The sequence below is a fragment of the Akebia trifoliata genome, chromosome 13 (assembly GCF_017979445.1).
Source record: "Akebia trifoliata isolate Shusen 1 chromosome 13, ASM1797944v1, whole genome shotgun sequence".
Lineage (NCBI taxonomy): Eukaryota > Viridiplantae > Streptophyta > Magnoliopsida > Ranunculales > Lardizabalaceae > Akebia > Akebia trifoliata.
Window position 1 is genome coordinate 13,769,443 of NC_141387.1, and position 22,097 is coordinate 13,791,539.

At 34.7% G+C, this 22,097-nt stretch overlaps 1 protein-coding gene across 2 annotated transcripts; it reads left to right on the top strand.

Annotated features, from left to right (window-relative positions):
- The first annotated feature begins 255 nt into the window (after nt 1–255).
- On the top strand, nt 256–21,180 carry LOC147387949 (GDSL esterase/lipase At1g28580-like). Of its 2 annotated transcripts, XM_086421719.1 has the most exons (4): nt 256–591; nt 18,441–18,589; nt 19,495–19,771; nt 20,889–21,180. In XM_086421719.1, exons 1-4 carry the CDS (start codon nt 342–344, stop codon nt 21,026–21,028), a joined length of 816 nt encoding a protein of 271 aa, XP_086277845.1. In that variant the 5' UTR covers nt 256–341; the 3' UTR covers nt 21,029–21,180. The 2 variants fall into 2 exon arrangements, with proteins under 2 accessions (XP_086277845.1, XP_086277846.1); XM_086421720.1 differs by lacking the exon at nt 19,495–19,771 and having other exon boundaries at nt 261–591; nt 20,889–21,158.
- The last annotated feature ends 917 nt before the right edge of the window (nt 21,181–22,097 follow it).

Consider the following 22,097-nt stretch of genomic DNA (forward strand, 5'->3'; position numbering starts at 1 on the left):
TATCTTTTAAATTAGGGTATAATCTCATATCTTCTAAATTGATGAACTATCTTAAAAAGCACATGATCCTGACCGTGTAAACATGAAATTTAAAGATCAAGATTTTCTACTTATCCTGATAAGACATATCTTGAGTATACGTATCCCATATCTTGGATTTTGTGTTTACATGGTTAGGATCATGTGTCATTCTTCATGAGTCAATATTGGAACGTGATCCATTTTAAAAATGTCTGCCACGATAATTTTGACTTCCTACTTGTCCTCTATATTTTGTCCAATAATTTTCCTATTGATATTTTTAAGATCATCCACATCAACTAACTTATATCATTGTTTGAATGACAATAAATGGTGGTGATGTGAATACAGCCCAATCTCTTGGAGTTCCATTGTTACCTCCATATTTGGCACGCGCGAAAGACCAAGATTTGAGGCAAGGAGCCAATTTTGCTGTCGCAGGAGCTACTGCTTTAGATGACAGTTTCTTTAAGAACAAAAATATGAGCAATCCCCTTGCAATCTACTCTTTGAACGTTCAACTTGGTTGGTTCAAGCAACTTATGCCTTCTCTTTGCAACTCATCTTCAGGTACTACGTACTCCCAACTTTCTCATTAAAACAATGAAATTATACTAGGGATGGTGACATAATATGACTTGGAGTTTCACCAAATGGATTCAATAACAACTTTCCTAAATGGATATTGACTCAGACATTAATGAGGAATAGATTCGAGGTTTTGAAGCAAACAGTATAGAGAAGTTAGTTTGCTTACTCAAGAATATTTGATTAAGTTTAAGAAGATACCTAGGCAATAATATCTAAAATCTTTGCTTTTTGGATTCATTAAGAACCCTATGGATTAGTTTATTTATCTTAAAATTAGTCAGGGCAATTAAGCACAATATCCTCTTCTAGTATGTAAGATGGTTCCTATCCACTTTCATGTCAAAAAGTACGATATGAGGTTCCAGCCTAAGGTCAATCCAGCATTATTCATGATATATTGTTGGCCACAATGTCTTGAAACCCATAAAGGACGATCGGTTGGACTGGTTGGAACCAGACCCACAAAAAGGGCCTGAATGAAGATAGGGCAGAGCCAAGGTTTGTGTATGTGAGGAGGGGGGATTGGAAACTATGATTAATGGCAAGGTTGAAGAAATTGAGGATGGCTAGTTTTGGGGAGAAAATTCAAGGGTTCTTGTTAGATGTTGAAGAAAAGGGCATTTATATCATGAGAAGACGCAAGTTAAGAGGCCATCCTCTTAGTTAAAAAGTTTTGCCATAATTTTCTACCCTAAACTAATAGTAGCAAATGCAAAGAAGATAAACAATCACACAAAAAAGAGTAGGAATACGATACCCACAACACGAAATTTTACGTGGTTCACCAAAGACTACGTCCACGGAGGTGAACGTTGGAGCTCGATTTCACTATAAAGAAAATGAGGCAAATCGATACAAGAAAATATCTTTATTACGTAGCTTCACCTTCTTCTATATCTCAATCTTTTCAAACCTCTCAACCTCTCCTTTTTAGGTTTTCTATCTTTCTCTACTTTCTTATCTAGAAAAGACTTAAAACTTTTTTTTTGTTACAACAAAAGAAAATGAAGCACCACATAAGTGAGCCACTTACATAAGTTACAAGTCTAACTCAAATTACCTTGGATTGACCCAAAAATACATACACACTTGAACCAGGCCTAATTGATTTTTAGCATACTTCAACAATCTCTACCTTGGCAAAAAAAAAAAAAACCTCTTCATTTCTTGGAAACGTTGGAACCTTAATGTGTCAATAACACCTCCACCTTGATGAGAAATCTCTCATCTCCATGCACTTCAAGTGGGGAGGTGCCCTCTAATCTCAACAAATAATGAGATTAAGCAAGTTTAAGCAATGCTCAAACTTGTCCCTTGTAACCAGTTTAGTAAGATCTCCCTCGCTTGCCACTAGTGCAAAATATACTTCATCTTTTCATTCAAACCTTTAAGGTGATTTGATGATCCTCCTTAGCCTTTCATATGTGATATGCTAAAAGGCTTATCGTGAACCCTCTTTTGTTGTTCTTCCCTATTAGGTATGTAACCCTCCTCAAATTGAATTTGAGGTACTTCCCTTATAGTCTTTACTTTGGTAATAGGAACTTCGGTAACAACTACCTTGTCATCAACAACCAACTTCTCACCATCATCTTTCCTGAATTTTCCCTATAGACATCCCAATTTGAATGGGCCCTACTTGAAAATACCCAAAAAATTAATTTTCTAGAAATATTCATCAACGGACCTAAAGAAGTCCAAATCAAAGGTTCCTAAGACTCCTAAAGGTCTAATAGACCCACAATGAGACTTTGTATGCCCCCCACACTTTTCGTCTCTTACCGCTCCATTTTCAAATTTAGAATTACTTTAAGCTCGCTTAAAGCCCACCAACCCTCAATTCCCTAAAAAATGTTGTCTACCTCACCTTAACATAAACTCAACCCTAGCCAAGACTCAAACCTAACTTAACCCTAGTCCTATGCAATGCAAACCCTAAACCCAAGTCAATCCTAAAACCTAAATTTTCCCAAAATCCTAACCCCAACATGTCAAAGCCCAAATTTATTCAAACTCACATTTATATCTATAACCATAATCCATAAACCATTACCCACATCAACCAATCAACACTTGATGACACTTGTCTTCACCACAATTTACCTTTCAAAAATCATTTTACCCAACCTCATCATCAACCACCACCCATATCACTCACTATACTCTATATCATAAATCTAACTTATCACCTTTCCCTAACAAATCTCATGCCATTTCCCACTTTTCTACCTTTTCACCCTATCCTACCCTTAAAAGTAACCCTCAATACCTATAAATACCCCCCTTTTATCTTTCAAAATGGACATGTTATCAAGCCGTAAAAAAAATTAAAAAATTTTGTCTCAACTCAACTCTCCTCACTTTATCTACTCTAAAATATCTACCCTTATAATTCTATGAAAGATCTAAGAAAAAGATAAGAAGAAAAAAAAAATGAAGAAAAGAATGGCTCAAGCCTCAATGTAGGGTTGAGCATCAGCGTTGCACCTTCCCATTCTTTACCTTCTCTATCTTCCCCTCTCTTTATTTCTATTATTTTAACAAGCCCCTAAGATGTAATGGTCCCCCTCCCTTACCTCCAGTAGATTGGATTTCGGTTCGATTGAAAATATAGGGGTTGCAATCACTTTTAATAAAAAAGAAAAAGAATCGTTTTAAAATCCCTTCCCTAAACAACTTGTTTTGAGGCAATCGGTAGTCGGGTCCTTCTCAACCCATGTGAATGGGCCTACAACCATTAGCCAACACTTTTCAAAAAAATATGTTGTTTTCGAGGTCAAATTTTTATAAGGATCATCTCCTTCAATGAGATGATCCCTATAGTTCGAGCCGATAACAAATCCCTTCTTATGGTACAAATCGTCAATCATGCGACTCTTTTATTTTATTTATTTCAAAATGACTAAGTTACTTATGAGGTTATGACCAATTGGTAGAGAGAATGAGGTTTTTAACACCTTCCCTTTTCTAAAATCGAAATCGCTTACTTAGATCTTAGGTGGATTAGTATTTTATCCGTACGGGAGTCACTAAACGCCAAAATAACACTTTTTTCTAAAAATACACTCTAGGTGACCATTCACACCCTTTTACAAAAATGAATGGTGGCGACTCCAAATCCTCATAAAGGTGATCTTTGAAAATCGAAAATCACACATCTACACTCCCTATGTTATGGAACCTTTATCAAAGACCACATCTCTATTAAGGATTTTATTCTTTTTATTGGATCTCAAAGCTTGAATCCCTTCACTCCCTTCTTAAATCCGAATAAGATGCACTCGAGTAACTTTAATTGAAACTTATTTCTATTATCATTAGGAATGAGAATATATTTCTTGTGTCTAAACACTTTTAATGTAGAATAGTCAACTTCTTTGCCCATCCATACATCTTTAAGACATTTAAACTCAAGTAACTTTGATGGTGATTGATTAACCAAATAACAAGCATGGTTAATCAATTTCGCCCAAAATAGTTTGACCAATCCTGCATGTAATCTCATGCATCTTTCCCTTTCCACGAGAGTTTGTTTATCCTTTCGGCCATGCCATTTTATTGAAGATTTTTTCTAAATGGTGAAATGCCTTGTAATGCATTTTCTTTGCAAAACTTCAAGAACTTGCCATTTTTGTACTTACTCCCATTGTCGCTTCTTAAGTATTTAATTTTTCTCCCCATTTGATTTTCTACTTCAGCTTTCCATTCTACAAACTTGGAAAAGACTTCGGATTTCTCCTTCATAAAATAGACCTAAACCTTTTTGAAAAATCATCCATGAAAGTGACAAAGTAGTAAGCTCCACCTTTTGATTTAGTAGGTGCAGGGACCCACACATCGGAATGAATGTAGTTTAACAATCCCTTACTCTTGATTTCTTTATTTGTAATCTTGAATGATACTTTATTTTGCTTTCCCATCACACAAAACTTGCAAAATTCTAGTTTGCATGCCCCAACACCCTCCAACAATTTTCATCAATGTAACTCTTGTATTGCTCTTTCACTCATATGGCCAAGTCTTAAATGTCAAAGTTGAGTTTCATCCTTGCTAGAATTTTTTGATAAGTAAAAATTGATTCATTTTAAAAGATAGTTGAGTAGACCGGCCCAAAGAGAAACAAGAGTGAGAACAAAAAAAAAAAAAAAAAAAAAACAAGGCAAAAAGAGAAGTAAAAAAAAAAAAAAAAAACACCCCTCAAAGAGGCTCTAGATTACAAACTAGGTCCCAACACAAAAGGAAGTCCTCAAAGAAAATGCCTTTGAACTGCTTGAATAACCTTTCCAACAAGAAGAGAAGCCCAAAAATTGAGAAAATAATATCTTGGATAATGCCTTCCTTATTCTCAAAGATCCTACTGTTCCGCTCTTTCTAAAGAGTCCAACATACGGCTAAGGGGAGAAGGCTCCATATGATTCGCTTGGACCTTATAAAGGAAGTACCCCATCCGAGCCAAGACTGGAACAACTCTCTAATAGTGGAAGGGAAACAACCTACTAAGCCAAACAAGAAGATAAAGTGGATGCATACTGAACTCACGACGGAGCAATGAATAAGAATGTGATTTGTTGATTCCCCATCAAGTCTTCAAATACAATAATAGTTTGGTAAGGAGAACCCCCTCTTAATAATCTGATCCAAAGTGAGAATTCTACCAATAGAGGCAACCCAAATAAAAACTAAAATCTTGGATGGTATTTTACCATACCACATATAGGGTCAAACCTAACTTGGTTTGGGGTAGCAGACAAGTCAACATGCATGGAAGAGACAAAAAACTTCTCATCCCTTATGTCACACCAAATACATGAATCTACTAAATACCCATTGAGAGTTGTATTCGTCAAGCACTGGATTAAGTTGCCAATATTATTTTGCTCCCAATCGTTAAAGGCTCTTCTAAACTTGAAGTCCTAAGCACTAGCACCTTCAACATTACTTCCAAGGTTCACCACCGGTTGCCCCATTTTGCGGGAAATCATGTACAATTCTAGAAATTGATATTTGAGAGGAGATTCACCGCATCAACAATCCTCCCAAAAATGAACTCTCTTACCCCTTCTGACCTTAAACTCACTTTCTTGTGAAACTCCGACAACTTTTTAAGAATACCCCTCCACAACCCACAACCATACAATCCTCTAGCCGCCCCACTTTCCCATTCCAAACCATTCACCTTGAACTTCTCAACCAAGATGTCTTTCCACAAGTTACCATCCTCTTCCCCAAGCCTTCATAACAATTTGCTAAGAAGCACCGAATTTGTATCTCCAAACTTCCTAATACCCAGGCCTCCAAACTTTTTAGGTTTGCAGATTTTATCCCATCTCACCATATGAAACTTTCTCTTTCCATCTTTATTGTGCCAAAATAAGTTCCAACAGAGCCTTTCTATTTTAGTTCCCACACTCCTTAGAAGGGAGAAGAGGGAGCAAAAGTAATTCAGAATGGTTGCTAGAGTGCTTTTGATTAGAACTAATTTCTTGCCTTCAGATAAGTGTTTAGCTTTCCACGTTGATAGTCTTTTCTCAATATTTTCAATCGCTAGGTCACATATAGCTTTGCACGGATATTCTACCCCCAATGGAAGGCCCATGTAAGAAGTGGGCAGCATACCCACTTGGAACCCCACCGAGGCTACCGCCAACTTCACCTCTAGAATACTACCAATAGGGAACATCTTACTCTTTCACAAGTTCATCGGCAAACCAAAAACAATATGGAAGCACCCAAGGATCCCTAAAAGAACCGACACCTCCCTATTCGTGAAGTTCAAGAAAACCAATGTTTCGTCCACAAATTGAAGGTGAGAAATGGAATGACCAATGGTTGAAACTCTAAACCTAGATAAGTCTCCATTCAATTTTGTTTTTGTTATCATTCTACCTAAAGCTTCAACCACAACAAGAAAGAGAAATGGAGATACAGGGTCCCCTTAGCGTAAACACCTTGAACTCTTAAAAAACCCATCTGGCAACCCATTGATCAATATCGAGAAGTTAAGAGTTGTAACACATTTCATCACCCATTGGATCCATTTATTACCAAACCCCATACGATGCAACATATAACGAAGAATATTCCAATTAACATGATTGTATGCCTTTTCCTCGTCAATTTTACACACCAACCCAAGGGTCCCTTCCTTATTCCTAGAATCAATACATTCATTTGTAATCAACACACCATCAAGAATTTGCCTCCCCTTCACAAAAACACCTTGTTCTTGTCCAATGATATTATTTAGCACAAATTTCATCCTTGAGGCAAGAATTTCCAAGATAATCTAGTAAACTAAATAACGAAACTAATTGGTCTCAAGTCGGTGATCTCTTCTACCCCTACCTTTTTTGAAACAAGAGCCACAATGGTGCAATTGGAGCCACGGTCCAAAAAGCTTCCATTGAAGTCATACACCACCACCATTAGATCATCTTTCAAAGTATCCCAACAAGCTTTGTAAAATGCCGTAGTGAACCCATCCGAACCCAGGGCCTTATCACCAACCATCTTGAACACAATACTACGAATATCATCCTCACCTATTGGCCTCTAAATCTACTTTTGTTGCTTTACAAGGATGAAGTCAAATTGTAAATTGTCTAGGGTGGGTCTCAAACCAACCTTATCTACGTATAACTTGCTATAGTACTGCACAACGGCTTTAGAAACCTTGTCCTCCCTATTCCTCTATTCACCATTCACTTTAATCTCCGACATCTTATTAACTAGATTGTGGAAGTTCGTCATACGATGGAAAAATCCAGTGTTATTGTCCCCTTCCTTTAGCCACCGAACCCTGGATTCTAGTCTCTAACTCACTTCTTCCAAAAAAACCAAATCTTGGAATTTTTCTTTTAAGTTAAGACATCTCTCTCTCTCCTTTGCATTTAAATCCTCCCTAGAACTACCTTGTTTTTCTTTTCTATCCAGATTTGCAATTTTTTATAGTACTTCATTCTTTTTTGCGTGCACGCTACCAAAAACATCCTTGTTCCAAAGTTTTAGCTTTTATTTTATTGCTTTTAATGTATTTCTAGAGACTAACCCCGGTCTCCCCACATATTATTGTTCTTCCCACCACTCATGGATCAATTTATAAAGTTTGGATGTGATAACCACATATTTTTCAATCAAAACAGAATGGGTCGCCTACAAACTAGGTCTGCAACCAGAGTAACTGAACAATGGTCCGACATGGGGTTAGGCATTGTTTTTTGAACCAGACTACAAAAGAGATAGTCCCACTCAAAGGAAACCAAGAAGCGAGCCAACCTGTTGAGGACAGGTGTCTCTTGATGATTTGACCTAGTAACGCATCATCCAAGAAAGGGGAGGTCTAGGAACCCATTCCTATCGACAAAATTGGCAAATATTTTCATCTTAGCAGCAATCCTAGAACCTCCCAACTTCTCGTAAGAAAATCTGATAACATTGAAGTTAGTTTTAGGCACCAAGGGGCCCCCAGTGATAGTTAACATCTTCTAGCTCATCCCAAAATTGCGTGTTTTCAACTTGTCGAGTAGGCCCATACACCCCAATGAAAATCTAGTCCACCACTTCACCCACACACTTGGCAAGCATAGAAACGAAGAAAAACCCAATTAATTCTTCTTCTACAGAGATAAAATTCTTATTCCACATAACTATAACACCCCCTAAGGTGCATATCGATGGTAGAAAACTCCAGCTAATATTAAAGCCTCATAGATCTCCAATAGTTTTATTATCAGCAACTTCTAGCTTAGATTCCTACAGTGCCTCTAAGTAGGGGTTGGACTGAACAATCATAGCTTTAATCACAGACCTTTCTTCTTGTCATTGAGCCCTTGAACATTCAAGACAAGAATTTACAATATATTAGGAACCTCATTTTTTTTCACGGACTTCCTATCAACTCCAGCTTGCTAGAATTTCCCTCTTGTGGCTATTGCAACTCCTCTTAGAATTGTGTTTCCTGAAAATTTGTACAGGTTATTTGCAAGCTTCACACCTCTCATTATCACCATGGCTCCCTTAGACACATTGAGTGCTCCATCTTTTGTCAAGTATGCCTTAGGATTTCAAATTCTTCTTGAGTACCGAAACATGTTTCACACTACCCAAGGTTCTAACAACCTCATCATACATTATTATCTTCACGGTACCCATTCAAATGACTTTGCATGTATCATTACCCATTAAAACATCTCCACTATCATGAGGTTCATAGGATTCAAAACAATTACAATTGGAACACATGAAAAATACACTCAAAATCTAAAATCCAAGAATTGGATGTGAGATTACCCGAAAATGTCGTTAAGAGCTTTTCATCATTTTTTGATGCTTTGCTTGTTGTGGAACTTAACTCGGCTTTCTTTCCTTATTTTACCTTTGCTTTGTATTTTCTACAATATCTTTTGTAATGTCCCTTCTTTTCACAATGGTAGTACTCCATTTCTTTCTTACTTCTAGATTTGGATCTAGAATTTTTTCCTTCGGATTCTTTTTTTCTCTTTTGTTCAGCTTCGCTCACTTGAACCCTCTATAATGAGTCTTTCCCTTTGAACATCCTTCTCACTTAACTTATTCATGGTCATGTGAGAGATATGGTCTTAAACCACCTCCTCAAACTTGATGGTTTCAATGTCAAACATGAGAGTAGTCTGAAAGTATTTGAAGGAATTAGAAAGTGATCTCAATAAGAGCAATGCTTTATTTTCTTTTTCGAACTTCACATTTACCTTTAACAAATCACTTAAACACCGATTGAATGTATTCAAGTACTCCATGATGTCTTATCATTCCTCCATCATTAAGCCATAGAGTTGGTCCTTAAGGAATAATTTATTGGATAAAGTCTTCCCCATGTAAAGCTTCTCAAGCTTTTTTCATGTTCTTTTTATATTCTTTTCTTCCTTGACGTTGTACATGACTTCATCAAAAATATGTAACTCAGTAGAACTACTAGGCTTTAATTCAACTCCTCCCATGTCTCATTGGACATCCTATCCGACTTCGCTTCAATGCCTCGAACGCAATAACGAAGCCCTTGTTGGATAAAAATATTCCTCATCTTCTTTTGTCACATTGTAAAGTTTGATTTTCCATCAAGTGACTTCACCACAAACTTCACCCCACCAGAAATTTTAATCATTGTAGTACCCTTTTTTGCCATTGCAAACCCCCCGAGATAACCTAAGTATTGATACTTATTGTGTATGTGAACACGTTTGTGAAGTTCACTTTGTAATTTAATCAAATGCCTATTGGATATTTCACCAAATACCTTATATGACATACCTTCCAAGACCTTGTTTGATAATGGCAATGTGTAGACACCTCATTTTTGCACTCGCCTGATTAATCAACTCGTCAATCCGATTGCAATGATTCCCAATGATGGATGTGTATTCCGTTGCTTTATTTTGTTACCAGATGTGTTTCAGAAATCCGGATGAGGTATCTCGAATTGACAAAACCTTAGAAACCACGCTACGCTAGGAAAATACGACCCCAGAAACATAGAAATCATCATCTTGCAGACCAAAAAGAAACTTCACGATAAAAATCACTAAAAAATTACCAAATTACCAAAATACCCCTAACCTCAAAATAACCCTAAAGCCTACGTTACGCTTAGGAAAACTCTCTCGAACACATAAAATAACAAATCGGAACCAAATAAATCATTTCACCAATTTTAACAGAATTTGACAAAATTACGAAAATGCCCCTCATAAAGTTCACAATCATTTCACACAAAAATTTCATAAATAACACAAAATAATATTTCCATTGAATTCCTTACGAAAAATCGATTCTAAAACATCCTAGAACATTAAAAATCGACTTAAAACGTGAAAAGTCCTCTCCGGGGGTAAAACGGTAATTTCACAATTTTCATAATTAAAAATTTTCGAAATTAATAAATAAAATATTAAATAATTAAAGTGAAACATTGATGAAATTAATTTAAAATTTTGAATTAAAAAATCGATCAATCGGACTTTCGGGTAAAATTGTTGAGGATTCCTGGGATATTTCTTCCATTTGGGGGTCCAAAGAATTAAAGATATTTTAGAAGGGGGTTCTCCAAAAATTTAAGTCAATCAAGCAAGACTGTAGTCAAAGTATTAAAGTCAATCAAGTGAGACTAAAGTCAAAATTAAAGTCAATTAAACAAGACTGAAGTCAAAATATTAAAAGTCAATCAATTAAGACTAAAGTCAAAACATTAAAAGTCAATCAAATAAGACCAAAACTCATAATAGAATTCTAATTAAATAATAACTCTATCTAATAGAGTTCTAAGTTAAAAAAAATTCTACCTAAAACAATTCTAATTAAAACACAATTCTACCTAAAACAATTTTAACTAAAACACAACTCTAATTAAGAGATCTTTAATTAAACACTAACTCTATCCAAATCAACCTTAAAAAAATTCTATAAATAGAGGTGCTCACACCCTATTTTCGTATCAAATCATAAATCCTAAGAGAAGTAGGTCTAGAAGCTCCCCTAGCCCCCCATAAACCCTAGTTTTGGAGCCCCAACTCCTTACCTAACATCCCTCCTTCAATTTTAGTCTAGAAAACACCTAAAATCCCTCCAAAAACACCCCCAAATCCGCAACAAACTTGAAGAGTTCAGATCCAAAAACAAGGAGATACCTTGATCTAGGAGATCCGAAGTCAAATCCGGAGACAGAACGAAGCAAGGGAGTACAGTACAAGGAGCTCTTTTTGTCAGATCTAAGGGAACAAAATCCTTGCTATCGGAAAGGTATGTAATTTTTTTATTTTTATCTAGGTTTTTAGCAATGTGATATATTTGGGAAGTTAGTAGAGACCGGCTTTGGCCGGGCGGGGTTGGTGCCTAACACCTTCCAACCCCGTAACATGATCCCCGAATTCAGATTTTTTGTGGTAGATTAGTAGTTTTTATCCATGTTAGAGTCAGTTTGGTTCCTAGACCACAATAACTAGGTGGCGACTCCCAAACCTCAAAGATCAAAAGCGGATCCGCGCACCCCGCGGATCGAGGGCGCTTTCACAATGAAGAACAACCCAACTAATAGTAGCAAATGCAATGAAGATAAATAATTACACAAAGAAAAATAAGTACTCAATACTCACAATACGAGATTTTACATGATTCACCCAAACGCTACGTCCACAGAGGTATGAGTGTTGGAGCTCGATTTCACTATGAAGAAAATAGGGCAAATCGATATATGGAAACATTTTTATCACTTAGTTTCACCTTCTAGATTTCAATCTTCTCAGACCTCTCAACCTCTCATCTCTAGGTTTTCTTTCTTTCTTTCTCTACTTTCTTATCTAGAGAAGACTTAGTTAAAACAAAATAAAATAAAAACCCATTTTGAAGCACTACATAAGTTACAAGCCCAACTCAAATTACCTTGGACTGACTCAAAAACACACACACATAATTGGATCGAGCCTAATTGATTTTGAGCAATACTTTAACAGAAAGAGTGTAAAATAATGTGATCATTTCTTAAGTATGAGTTTCAAAAATTGAATTTAGCAATAATTTATCGGGAAATACATATAAGTTTAAATCGTGTAGTTGATTTCTTAGCATCTTATGTTTCCATCCCAAGCAGGGTTCTTTTGTTTATATATATATATATATATATATATATATATATATATATATATATATATATATATTATAGCTGTAGATACTCCAATTTGCACGAATCCACTAGAAGAAGTCCAAATTACGATAGTTCGATTAAAGGTCCAAAACCCTTCAACGAGCCCACGTTGCATAATAATTGCCACCTGACACTTTTTTCATGTATACATGCAAACATGCATCATAACCAAACCTTGTCCTTAGTCCATCCATAATCTCATCCAATTTCATATCCACTTCCTTAACCCATGAATCGATCCAACTTCATATCCAACCTATTCTCCATTAACCAATCCATTATCCATCTCCTAACCCAATACCAAGCCCATTTGCAGACCTAACCCAAATATCTAAATCCAAACTACCATAAGCCCATAACCTAAGTCCAAAACCAAAATTCAATGTCAAGCACATTCTCTTAAAGGGGACATATTGTGGTTTTTCATAAGCCCCCAATGCCCAATGCCCAATGTTCCAACCTAATTGGAAAGTCAACTCCCCTGAGAAAACCTAAGAATACCCTTCTCAAAAAGTAAGGTTAAACAAAAAATGTACTTTAGTCTTTGATACAAATCCTTAAAGTTTAGAGAACTTTTAATCCTACCCCCAAAAGGTAAGAATCTTCAAGTACATACATGAAACTCTCACATTAGTTCATTTTAAAAATATATATATCTACCATTGCTTTTGGGCATATTTATAAGAGAACTCAAGTCTATTTTTCACCTAACACTTCACTTTTACACATGTCACTCCCCTACTTATCCTTCCAAAAATACTTTTGTTCTCTTACCTCTATTTACTAAAAAATCAAATATCAAAAATACATTTAAAATTTTATCTCACAAATTCCACGTTTACCTTCATAAAAATAGAAAATTTCAAAAAAAACAACCAAAACCTCATGCCCATTCTCTTTATTTTTAAGGTTGGACCACTTAATTCCCAAAAGTTATCTAAAAACTCTATAAATTATCCCATTTCCTATAAGCAATTCATATTCTCAAGTCCCCATCTCTCAACCTCAAAGTCTACCAAAATCCCTACTTAACTCTTTTAACCATCTCTCAACATTCAAGCTTTCAAACAAAAATCATCACTCACCTCTTACTTCCAACACTTAGCTAAAACTCTCAACTTTAAATCCTATTCAAGATAATCTCATTTAAGAATATCAAGGGACAAGGTGGGTTAGGATTTAGTTTTATTTTAAGTTTGCTTCTTCTTTTTCTATTTTTCTTTATTTTTTTTTAACCTTTAGGAAGTAATGGAGAACCCTCATTCATCCCGAGTAATGTAGACACCTCATTTTTTCACTCGCCTGATTAATCAATTCGTCAACCCAATTGTGACGGTTCCCAATGATTAATGAATATTCTAATGCTTTATTTTGTTAGTAGATATTTTTAAAATTTTGGATAAGATATTTCAAGCAAGCAAAATTTTAGAAATCACGTTACGCTAAGAAAATATGACCTAAAAAACTTAAAAATCATCATTGTAAGATAAAAAGAAACTTTACGTGAAAAATCACTAAAAAATGATTAAATTACCAAAATACCCCTAACATCAAAACATCCCTAGAGCCTACGTTACGTTTAGGAAAATCCTTACGAACACATAAAACAGTAAATAAAAATCAAATAAATTGTTTCGCCAATTTTCACCAAATTTGACAAAATTACGAAAATACCCCTCATAGGGTTCACGACTATTACACGCCAAAAACCCATAATGACGCAAATCGATACTCCCATTGAATTCCTTACAAAAAATTGATTTCAAAACATCCTAAAATATCAAAAAATAACCTCTCAACCCAAAAGTCATCTTTGAGGGTAAAACAATAATTTTTCAATCCTAAAAATTCAAAATTTTGAGATAAATAATTAAAATATTAATAAACGTAAAGTGAAACCTTAATAAATTAAATTTTAAATTTTAAATAATAATAAAAAATAAATATAATCTCATGGGCCAAATTTTAAGTGGTGGCCCACTTATTCAAGTGGGACGCACCTAATATTTATTAGAAGGCCCCTCCATTTGGGGTCCTAAAGAATTAAAATATAATCAGGGGGGTTATCCAAAAAAATTAAAAAATATTATTTCATTGTGCGTAAGAATTAAAATCCTAATTAACTTTATCTTAAAAAGACTTATTCAAATTAAAAAACTCTATAAATAGGAGCCTCCACAACCCAATCTTGGAGGTCAAGAAAAATCCTAGGAAAGAGAGGCCAAAAACTCTCCCCAGCAATCCTAAAACCCTAAATCTAAATCCCCAAGTCCCTACCTAACACCCAAACCCCACTTTTTTACTTTAAAAATATCCAAAAATCTTCAAAAAAAAAATACCTAGAAACCCTTAAAACACCTAGAACATCCAATAAATACCTAGATTTAAGAGGAGAATACCTCATCTCAAAAATCGAAAGCTGATCCAGTGATGGAGACAAAAGTGGGAAGACTCATACGAGGAACGTACTCCACCAGTACTGAGGGAATCAACCGTCACAATCACCCAGGTAAATTAGTTTTTTATTTATTTTATTTTTTTAGGTCATTTTTCGTAATATAATATTTTTGGGTATAGTAGAGACCAGCATTCGCCAGGCAGGATTGGTGCTTAACACCTTCCAATCCCGTAACGTGATCTCCGGACCCTTTCTTTTCGTAGATTAGTACTTTTGATCGGTTTTGAGTCATGTTTCGGCTCTTGAACCGCAAAACTAGGTGACGACTCCCAAACATCAAAAAAGTGGATTTGCAACCTGTGAATCGAGGGCGCTTTCAAGTAGGTTGAACTTCAACCTTGGGTATGAAATGCTTGTGATGATTTGATCGAAAAGATGGAAGTTTGAAGTCTTTTTTAACCTATTCATCTTTCATGCATCATAATGTACACTATGCACACACACCATACATGCTTGGCCATGATGAAAAAATGTGTAACTCTCTTGGTAGGGTTGAAATATTAAGTTTTTAGCCAAGTATGCATGCATCAAGATTGTAGATTTAAGGGAATTTCATTTATGGAATCTCTCTAAAATCCTAAACTAATATTTTAACTCATTAAAAAGTGATGACTCCATGGGATATCTTCTTCTATAGCATATTTCTCATGTCAACACTAACATTGAATCATTTTTCAAAGAGGTACATACCCACCATGTGCATACACCGACTTCATGCATCTCATACATTTTTATTATTTTTTTAACTATTCAAAATTGTCAAGTTTAAAAAGATAACAACTCTAGGTGGAGAGAATAGGGTGCCTAACACCTTCTTCATTCTCTAGTCGAATCCTCTTACCTAGATCTTAGATAGACCATACATTTTCCATGAACAAAAGTCACTACAATACTATGAAAAATGACTTTTCTAAAAGATTGATTTGAGTTCTCATTCACACCCATTTTTAAAAAAGAATGTTGGCAAGTCCAAACAAAGTAGCTTTGAGGTTCAACGATGAACATCTCATGTCTACAGTAGGAGAGGATACAAACGGTTCAATCTTATGAAAGACATAGCATTTTTGTTTTCTATTTCTGATTGGTTGTCCACCTATTTAAAAAAAAATTCTTTTTAAAGTTTGAGGCAACTTAGTTGAAATTTGGTTAGCTTAAGAAATTAGGGGCCCATGTGGATACAGGAGCCAAAAGTACTTAGAACATAAGTATTTTTTGAAGTACTGTCTAGAGTAGGTGGATAACTGTTGTGTGTTTGGATGCAGGTTCTGAAAAGTACTGTCAGAAGTACTTTTGATAGAATTTTGTGTTTGGAAACTATTTAGATTCTGTTAAAATAATCAAAATACTCTTATAAGTATTAGTTATTATTTTTAACATTATAACTCAACAAATTATTCTTCAAAAGAAATAAAAGTTATTATTTTTATCCATAAAAACTAATATAAACACCTAACAATTATAAACAAATAGAAGATATTATGACTAAATATATACAACCACTAAAAATATGAAGAAGCTTTTACCACATCAATGGATAGTAAATTTGTGTGTAATTATTCACATCAATCTTGCAATAAGAAAATTTCAACCATGGTTGGAATGCTCATGAATAAATCATTGAGTAAGCAATTTGGGGCGCTAGAAATCCAAATTCAAATAATACACTAAAAGGCTACCACCATATCAATAGATAATAATAAAATATTATTTAATTGCATTTTTGAGGGTATGCTTGTAATTTTGAAAATTTATGAGGTACATACTTGTCCCAAATGCTACACCAAAAAGCTATCACCACATCAATGGATAGTAATATAGTATTACTGCAATTGCATTTTTGAGGGTATGCTTATAATTTTCAAAATTTATGAGACGTATACTTGTCCCAAATGTTACACCAAAAGGCTACCACCATATCAATGGATAGTAATATAATATTATTCCAATTGCCTTTTTGAGGGTAGGTTTGTAATTTTCAAAATTTATGAGGGGGATACTTGTCCCAATCCCATCATTTTAACAATGTTTTGTGGTTCCGCACAAGAGTAGTTTAGAGAAGTAGCACCATTGGTACTCCGTGATGACTTCACAGTAAAGTAGTTCTTCTAGGAGTTATTTATCCAAACACCTTTAAAGCGCTTCTGACTCCTTGCAAAAATCAGAAGTACTTACAAAAGTCAATCCACACAGGCCCTAGGATTATATTAGAAATACAACTTCTAAATAAAATTAATGCTACTAAATTTGGTTGCTCTCCCATGATAGCAATATTACATACATAGCTAAAAGAGGTACATCCCATACTCTCACCCTCTACTTGAAACCATGTGATGCTCGAAAAAAGTGAAAAAATTGGATTTTTTTGAGAATTCTTGGATGATAATTACATTTGGTCATTGAGTTTATATAGATTGAAACATCCACCAATATAAAAGACAATCAATCAATCTAATATTCTAATATATCTAATTTATACTAATTGATGGAAATCTAATATCTTTAAGATATGTGATGCAATACACCGTAGCATTGATATAGTGTATCTCGTGCGCATTATTATAATGCATATACCTTAACTCTATTACCCTCTCTTAATTGCATAGTCCTTTAGATAAAGACTATGTACTTGATTATATAAAATATTAGTCCTTTGATCCCATGAAGAAGTTGAAGATAGATTGCCGCAAGGTCCAATCATAGTTGATGGTGGTCGCCACCTATCTGTGAAGTCCATCACTGTCACATCCCACTCATTTTTGAGTCCGTTGAAGCCGGTGGCCCACTAGATCCGGTCTATAATGATATCTCACAAAAGCGTAGAAATATGGATCGTGCGATTTAAATACAAGAACTCTCATTGAAGAATTTTTAAATAAAATAAAATTTGAGATTATGATGCATTAATGTGTGAAGTAGGGAGGTTTGTAGAAACATAGAGAAATGAAGGATTTTTATTGAGAAAAAAAACTAAATACTAATAAAGGGAACAAAATGATTTAGGTTCGGCGCACCAAGATCAATGTGCTCAGTGGAGCTTGAGCTCTAATATAATGAAGAATTTGGACTTTTTTGACAATTCTTGGATGATGATTACATTTGGTCATTGGGTTTATATAGATTGAAACATCGACCAATATAAAAAGACAATCAATAAATCCAATATTCAAATATACCTAATTGATACTAATTGAACCTATTTGATGCAAATCTAATATCTTCAAGATATGTGATGAGATACATGATAGCATTGATATAGTGTATGTCATGCACATTATTATAATCTATACACCTTATCCCTATCGGAGAGCACACTCACACGTATGTTATTTAGGTTTGGATATCAACTATATGAGGTTACATTCATTACAAATCAATATATTTCAAGGTAAATCAGCTAAAATTTATTATTTTGATCATGTTAATTGTGTAATGATTGTGTCAGTTTATAGACTCTTTCTTTTTTCCACTTCAATGATTCATATTTGTTATACATTTCCCACATGGACTGCCTTAAGAGTTTGTGGATTACGTTGGGGGTACTTGTGATCTCCAGCTATTGTATTGGCTCTTTGAATTCAAGACAGAACTCAATACTTTTAGGTTGATTAAGCATGTTTAAAGTCTTATATCAACAAAATTTTCATTCCTCTTAAACTTTGTCTTCGTAAGTTTTTATGTTTAAGATTTTGTAATTTATAGATTGCAGAGACTTCTTCAGTAGATCCCTATTTGTTGTCGGAGAGATTGGGGGAAACGATTACTCCTACTTTGCTTTTAACGGAATGAGTTTTGAAGAGATTCGGACCTTTGTACCTTCAGTCATCAATGTTATATCCAAAGCAATCCAGGTGAGCACAAGCAAAATTGATATAAATAAAATGTTGTTGTGCCATATGCATATAAAACATCTTATTGTTCTATATAGCATACAGTTTGCCCACATTGTTGTCCATTGTTGACACATTTGGAAATTATATTTCTTTAAGAACTCTAGTATCAAACATCACTCTTCATCGAGCTAAGGGTTGAGATGGAAAGATGTTTTCTCTGGATACATTATCTTTAGAGATCAACATGACATCAAACATTTCAAAAAAAATATCCAGATTTGTATACTAAGGGAATTCCCTTTGTAAATATTTTTTTCTTTATATATATCTTTGCTTGCTTAGGGGGAAAACAAGACGCTTCAAAGTATACATTATACAAATAGAAAACGTTTACTCTTATATTGCTAGAAGGCTAGTAAGAGTGGTTCTACATGCAACAAATTTATTTTCCAAAAAAAGCCCCCATATTTTGTCATAAAAAAAATAAAAACCCTAATATATTACATGATAAAATATGACTCAAAATTAAATTATCTAGTTGAAATTTTTTAAATAATTATAAAAAATTTTAATCATGCATAAATTTTAATTTTTTTTTTGCATTAAATGTGACTTTTCACATGCCATTTGCTAGTTGATATTAAACCTATATAATTAACTTTATTGAGGAGCATTTCCTACCAATCTAAGAATTTTTATTAGTGTTTTAAAAAGAATACTGAATCAGTACAAAACAATTGTATGGAACAGGTAAAAGAAATTACCAAACTGGATCATTGTCATGAATCAAAAAATTTATTCTAAATTAAATGAAAACATTAAAATGAATCTATATATACATATACATTAGCTGTTGGATATCAGATTTAAGGCATCATTACTCATAATCTCCATTGATATCATCTTCTTCTTCTTGTAAAAAGAAATTGATCAAACAAGGAGCCCAGACGTTCATGGTCGCGGGAAGTTTTCCAGCTGGATGCTCTGCGGTAGCTCTCACAAAATTTCAAAGCCAAAATAAGGAACTCTACAACCCAAAAACGGGTTGTTTGAAATGGTTAAACGAATTTTCCAAGTATCACAACAATCTTCTTAAGAAGGAGTTGGGTAGATTGCGAAAGCTACATCCTCATACCATCATCATCTACGCTGATTACTACAATGCTGCCATGCACTTTTATCGCTCTCCAATTCAATTCGGTGCATACTCCAACCTTTGTTTGAGATATATGTTTTTAATTATTCAATTAAGAAATTATGTTGTATTATCGAGAGTTGTTTTAATTGAGGATTTTGGAAAGATAAATTTCTATACTGGTTAAATGGTTGAAAAATCATCAATCAAATTGATTTTTGATTGAAGGACTAGGGGTGCAACTTGGTTCAGTTTGGTTCAGTTGGGTTCTATGAGTTGCCAATATTCCATAAATTGTAAGTAAAATTTTTAAAGAAAAAACAAACATATAATAAACAAAAAATTTCATATAATAAATCACTAATCTATCCATAAGAAGTAACTAGTCTACCCATAAAAGATCATTAATCTATGTCCCAACTCCTAAAATAATTCATAATAATTATTATATACATATATATTTATTTATCGGAAGCGTTTGGAGGCCTTAAAGAGAGCCAAACATTTTTCAAAATATAGGTTAGAAGTTTCGGAATGGGCTAATTTTTCATGATGATGATCTCTCTGGTGAAAACTACTTTCAATTGTGGACCATCCTATTTTTGTAAACTACTTTTGACGGGGTTAGAAGTTTCAAAATGGGCTGATTTTTGGTGAGGATGATCTGCTCATCATAGAGATTGCCTTCACAAAAAAATTAGCTCATTCTAAGACTTCTAACACATAAATTGAAAAAATGTTTGGCACTCTGTAAGGCCTTCGAACAGCACCCTTTATTTATTGCATAAGGGTTCGGTTCTATACAAGCTTGGTCCGAGAGCAAAACAAAATTGATCGATTCTCCATTTTTCGTAACCCAGAACTGAACCGCAACTAGTTCGAAATTGAACCAAACCACCCCAAAACTATTAGTTCTCGGTTTGAATCGGACCAAGTTGCACCCTTTGTTGGACTACATAGGGTGTTAATAGGATTTGATGATGGGCCTAAATGGTTATTATAATGCATGGGTGTTTTTCTATAGTCATTGTGGATCACCATAATATTGCCTTTTGAAATAGAGTCTCCTATTAAATGATATGACCTCTTTAATACAATTTATAAAGGGCCCTAATTAGGCTTTCAACACTAAGTACTCAAAGACTCAAAAGTGGATTATCACATCATTTTTTATGGTTTCAGGCTTTTCGAAGGGGGCACTTGCAGCCTGTTGTGGAGGGGGAGGTCCATATAATTGCAACTCATCAGTTTTGTGTGGAAATAGAGGTTCAACAGTCTCTGACAATCCATCGTTGAATGCCAACTGGGATGGCCACACCTAACGGAAGCGGCATATAAAACAATTACCACTAGTTTATTATATAAATCCTATACCACTCCACCAATCAACATCTCTTGTTAAGTACCAATAGGGGATGTTGGGCGTGTTTGATTTTGTTCCATGTAGGCTACATTCAAATATGATTGCTTGATGGATGTCTCATTACTCTTTCGAAAGGAAAATAAGTGTGATGACAATGTTACTCTCTTTAAAGAAATTCATGCCTATGCTACAATCGATAGATTCACACAGATGAATAACACCTCGCACCCATGTAACAATGCCCAATAGTCATGAACTATTTGTGCAACGTTTTATGCATCCAAAAACTTGTAAAACCCACATTTGGAATAATACCCCAAAATTATGCAGCATCTACCGACAGAAAAAACCATGGTGCTGAAATGTAAAGTGATGAAGGGTCATGTTACAACCTTGACTCAAGCTGTCAAGCTATATTTGCACTATTATTATCTTTGGTGTTGCGCCAAAGGTTCGTGCCGCCAAAAGGTCACAATGCTGATTTAGCCATGGCCAAGATAAGCCAGCCTCTGCAAATCAATCGTGTTCAAGATCAATCAAAGTAGAGAAGGGGTATGTGTAACACAGTGTCAACCTAGGATTTTCAACCCCCTATCGTAATAGTCGACTTGGTCGAAACAATCACAGTAAAAATTAGAAGAGACACATCATGAGCTCCTCAAAACATTCTTAGAAGTCCTTTGCAAAGTTGGGCCCTCGATGAAGATTGAAAGTATCTTCAAAAATACCGTTAAAGGAGGAAAGCTGCCATTCAACCTCCTCGAACCATAAAGAGGCTTTGAATTCTCTCATGCGAGCTTCATCACTTCTCAAACCAACTATCATCGATTCTAATCTTCAACGGAAATTTAAGAAGCATTCCAAAACATCCGACTCTTCACTTGTCGAGAAGTCGAAGAATTCGGGTTCTTTTAATAGAGCAAGCACAAAGTCCCCTATGAGATTGGCCTCTCAGTGTAGACTAAAAAAAATCCATCATTGTCGAATGAACAAGACACAGTACATTTAGATGCCTCAACACAATCCGA